At 41.7% G+C, this 4348-nt stretch overlaps 1 protein-coding gene across 1 annotated transcript in view; it reads left to right on the forward strand.

The window, feature by feature from the left end:
- Nucleotides 1–1819: 1819 nt before the first annotated feature.
- The window catches only part of LOC135205990 (uncharacterized), a gene marked incomplete at its 5' end in the record, with an annotated part of 19722 nt that continues 17193 nt past the window's right edge, over nucleotides 1820–4348 (forward strand). The window contains one exon of the mRNA XM_064237161.1: nucleotides 1820–2648. Coding sequence (XP_064093231.1) covers nucleotides 1820–2648 — 829 coding nt within the window. The remainder of the gene's footprint in view (nucleotides 2649–4348) is intronic.

Here is a 4348-nt window from a genome sequence, read left to right on the forward strand (position 1 = left end):
CGTTCTATTGCCGTATACCAATCCAAGTGGGCTGTTTTCCGGAGCTGGTGCAGGAAGAAAGGCAGTTTTCCTCCACCTCTACCTCTGTGAGCCAGATCGCAGACTTCCTTCTCTACTTGAGAAATGAGTTCGCTTAGCGGTGCCTACGATAAAAAGGCTACAGAAGTGTGCTTTCTGTAGTCTTTAGGCATAGAGGAACTGGGACTTAGCCAATAACAGAGACCACCTTCATGATCTTCTGAAGTCTTTCTGAGACTTCGAAGGTACCTCAACCAAGAGTTCCTTCTTGGAACTTAGACATTGTTCTAAAGTTTTTGATGTCCAGTAATTTTTGAACCTCTCAACTTAGCTTCGCTTTAGAAACCTTACAAGGAAGACACTTTTCTAACTGCTCTGGCGACGGCGAAGAGAGTTAGTGAGATCCAGGCTATAAGCAAGCATGTGGGTTAAGAACTCTGATGCTGTTTGTTCTTTAAGCCCTATGTTCTTAGCAAAGAACGAAAACCCGTCCAACCCTTGGCCCCAACGACATTTGAAATCAAGGGTTGACAGAGATCGTGGGTAATGAGCCAGAGAGAGTCCTGTGCCCTGTCAGGGCTCTCAAATTCTATTTAGACAGAACGAAGGACTGTAGAGGACCTTCGGGCTAAACAATTGTGGTGCTCGGTTAAGAAGCCCGATCTTACCCATGTCAAAGAACGCGCTTTCTTTCTTCTTGAGAGACACCATTAAGGAAGCTCATTCCACATGTAGTGATAGTGACATGAAGCTTTTGAAAAGTGAATGCCCACGAGGTGAGGGCTATTTCGACCTCGATAGCCTTTCACAGAAATATGGCACTCAGTGACATTTTGAGTGCCACATATTGGCGGAGCAAACTCGGTGTTCGCTTCACACTACCTGCGGGAGGTGAAAGCGACATACGAACATTGCTCGTCGCTCGGACCATACGTCGCTGCAGACACTGTTTTGGGGGCAGGAGGTAGCACTCATCCTTTCCTTAGTGGTTAGGTGAGCTTTTAATTGTGTGTGTTTTTGGTTGTAGGGTTGACCGCCCGAGGCGGATCTCCCTTCTTTAGTCTAGTTTAGTGGTATACCTTTGGTAGACTAGGCCAGGTGGTTTTTTACTTCGTTGCCCTCATTGTATGGTCAATGGTCTAGTCACATCGTGGTCACGCCCCCGTTGACAGATCATCTTGAGTGCACCAGCTATATGGGTCTCTACCTCTGCTGGCAAACTCTAGTAGCACAAGCAGACTTACGCGGCAGTAACCACGGAAGTCAGCTATGCTAACAGGTAAGGAATCAAGATATCATTTATCTGCATATATATGTTTCCTAAAATCTTCTATTCTGTCTACTCCCACCACCAAAGGTGGGATTCAGCTATATATATATATCTGACAGGTAAGTTTCATGAACAAAATGATATTGTAATGATACAATTAAGTTTGTTCATACTTACCTGGCAGATATATATAATTAAGTACCCACCCACCTCCCCTCAGGAGACAGTGGAAATAAAAATTATGAATAGAAAATGGGAATGATTCCTGATACCCGCCTCCCAGCGGCGGGAAAGGGTACTAACCACCTGACTCCCACTACGTGTGTCGTAAGTTTTTTAATTTCTGTCGGACTTCGGAAAATACAGCTATATATATATCTGCCAGGTAAGTATGAACAAACTTAATTGTATCATTACAATATCATTTTTTCTATATTATATATTAGTACTACTTTGAGAGAGGAAAATTCGTAATATAACACTTGTTTTAGTTTAGATTAAGTTTCTAATATCTTCTTTTGGCTTTAAAATCCCATTCAGTATTTGTACACTTTAAATTTGATTTCATCTAGTAATACATCAATTTCTTGTGTTGACTTTCAGTTATCGGAAACCTTAGCACAGCGTCTCAGAGGCCAGATCGAAGGTCAGCAAGCTGCTGCGGCAGCTGCAGCAGCAGCTGCTCAGAAGGCAGAACAGGAAACAGCCCAGCAGGAGCCATTGCATGTTTCACCACCCCCTCCCCCTCCTCCCCAGGCACCCATATTTCCCACACCACCACCCTCTTTCATTGAAAAGCCGCTTCCCATATCTCCCGAACCTCCCAAAGTTCCCGAAGTGGTTCCCATCCCCGAGCCCCCTAAAGTCCCCGATGTAACACCAATACCAGAGCCACCAAAGGTTTCGGCCGCTCCAGAGCCAGTTGTTCAAGAACCCCCAGAGGCTCTGGTGTCAGAGCCACCAGCATTCCTGGGTGAGTTCCTCCCTCCGGATAGTGTAGATGTTGAGCCGTCTTTGCCTCTTAGTAGTGAGAATGTTCCCTCCGACGAGACTTCTCTCTCTGATTCCTCTCAGTCCCCTCCCCTTGAACCAGCCCAAATTGAGGCAGTGGACGACACTAACAGTCAGATTTCAGAGCCCAAACAGTCCGTAGAGACTGAAGTCTCTGAGCTGGAGAGTCCTGCTTCTGTTGAGGAAATTGTTGCTTTTCCTGCTGACTTTGCTGAACCTTCTGTTCCACCGGTTGCAGAGGAGTTGAGTGCTGTTGAAGACGCTGTCATCACAGGCAAAGTTATTGAAGCTGTGCTGCCCTCTCCCGAAGCTCTTTTGTCTGCAGCCTTTGCAAGTGATCCCATAGACAGTAGGTGTAGGACTTAAGACCGGCAGACCCCGTCTGCCCCGCAGGATGAGCATGGTGCCGTAGATTTTGCTACTTTTACTTCCTATTTTCCAGAATATGACCCTTTTAACAGTTTTTTCCAAATTCATATTCTTTGTCCATCATAACATTGTCATTGTCTGTGCAGTTATATTGCAAACGTGTCCTGTACATACGTTCTGTATACTTGCTTGTCTGATATGTGAAGTTCTGGGTTATATCTTCATTTTCAAACAGTGTTGTATAAGGACTCTATTGTTGTAACACATAGTACAGGTATGGTTTGACTATCATATATAAGCTCTGGCTTTAGGTTTGAGGGACATTTTCAGGTTCGTGAGTCAATATTTGTGATTTTTTTTTTTTTAGTGAAAATATGAAAAGTTTTTTTTATTATTGGTGTACTTTGATTTTACCCGGTAATGTGTTTGGAACACTAGGGGATGATCATGTTATATATGTAATGCAGTTATAGCTTGAAAATCAAGTATCTTTGAAGCCATACAATATTACAGAAGGTTATTTTTATCATGCTGTTTTACATATTTTGTGCTATGCTTTTTGCTATCAGTTTATCAGAATACTTTGCTCAGTACTCTGTTCAGACATATTGTACCTAATTATTGTGCACTAAATCAGTTTTACTTTTTGTTACAAAGCAATTTTAGAGGACTTTGCAGGTATAAGCAGGCTGTAAATTGAATAACAACACTATTGTTTTCATTTAGCATGTGTCTTGGTAGGTTAAGTTTGTCCGTATTACTGGTATCATACTTTGCCTTTACTGCCTGCCAAATAATTACAATACGTACTGGTTTTATAGCCCTAACTTTGCTTTGCCAATTGGACTTATCTCATAACACCACTAACAGTAAGGGGTGTGGGTTCCCAGTTTTAACCATTCATCAAATGAGGAGTTTGGATATCAAGTCTTCCTACTTTTTGCAGTGATTATTCCAAGTGTGATGGTGATATGTTCCATCTCTCAGAGTCTATCAAACAGGATTAATACGTTTTAATACCCTTTGTGTACTTTTTCTTCTTTTGCTGCACCAGAAAACCAAACTGGCAGTAATTCTGACATGTTTTACAAAACCAAAGATTGTTTATTTGCTGTCTTTATTGACTCGTAGTCAGAAGACCGAGATCACTCTGCTTATAGCTATGCACGATTGATTATTTTTTAGACTCGTATACCAGAATTTTGAAGTTACAGTTATGCTTTGCAAGGAAGTTTTTTATTTGTATTTTACTGAAAAGGGTAATAAGGTCAGGGATTAGATGTATCATTCAGGAGTCTGACTGTGAGAACTTGCCGAAGAGGATCATGATCTGTTGTACAATCTAGACAGTTTATGCCAACTTTACTTCCTAATGTAACAGAATGAATTCTTGAAAGGTCAGAAACAAGTCAAAAAACAAAATATAGGAAGGAATTGTGTTTTTAAGTCCAGCTGAAGACTAAAGCGGATGAAGATTAAAGGTCGACTGAACTTTGAGAAAAATGGGGAGGGGTAGACATGTGAAAGAGTAAATTTTGTGTCATTATGAGCTTATTTTTATTTTATTCATTTCATGGTGTGAGTGTGTGCGGTATTAATTAGCAGGGTTATAATAATTTCTCTCTCTCTCTCTCTCTCTCTCTCTCTCTCTCTCTCTCTCTCTCTCTCTCTCTCTCTCTC

The sequence above is a fragment of the Macrobrachium nipponense genome, chromosome 29 (genome assembly GCF_015104395.2).
Source record: "Macrobrachium nipponense isolate FS-2020 chromosome 29, ASM1510439v2, whole genome shotgun sequence".
In the NCBI taxonomy this organism is placed as follows: Eukaryota; Metazoa; Arthropoda; class Malacostraca; order Decapoda; family Palaemonidae; genus Macrobrachium; species Macrobrachium nipponense.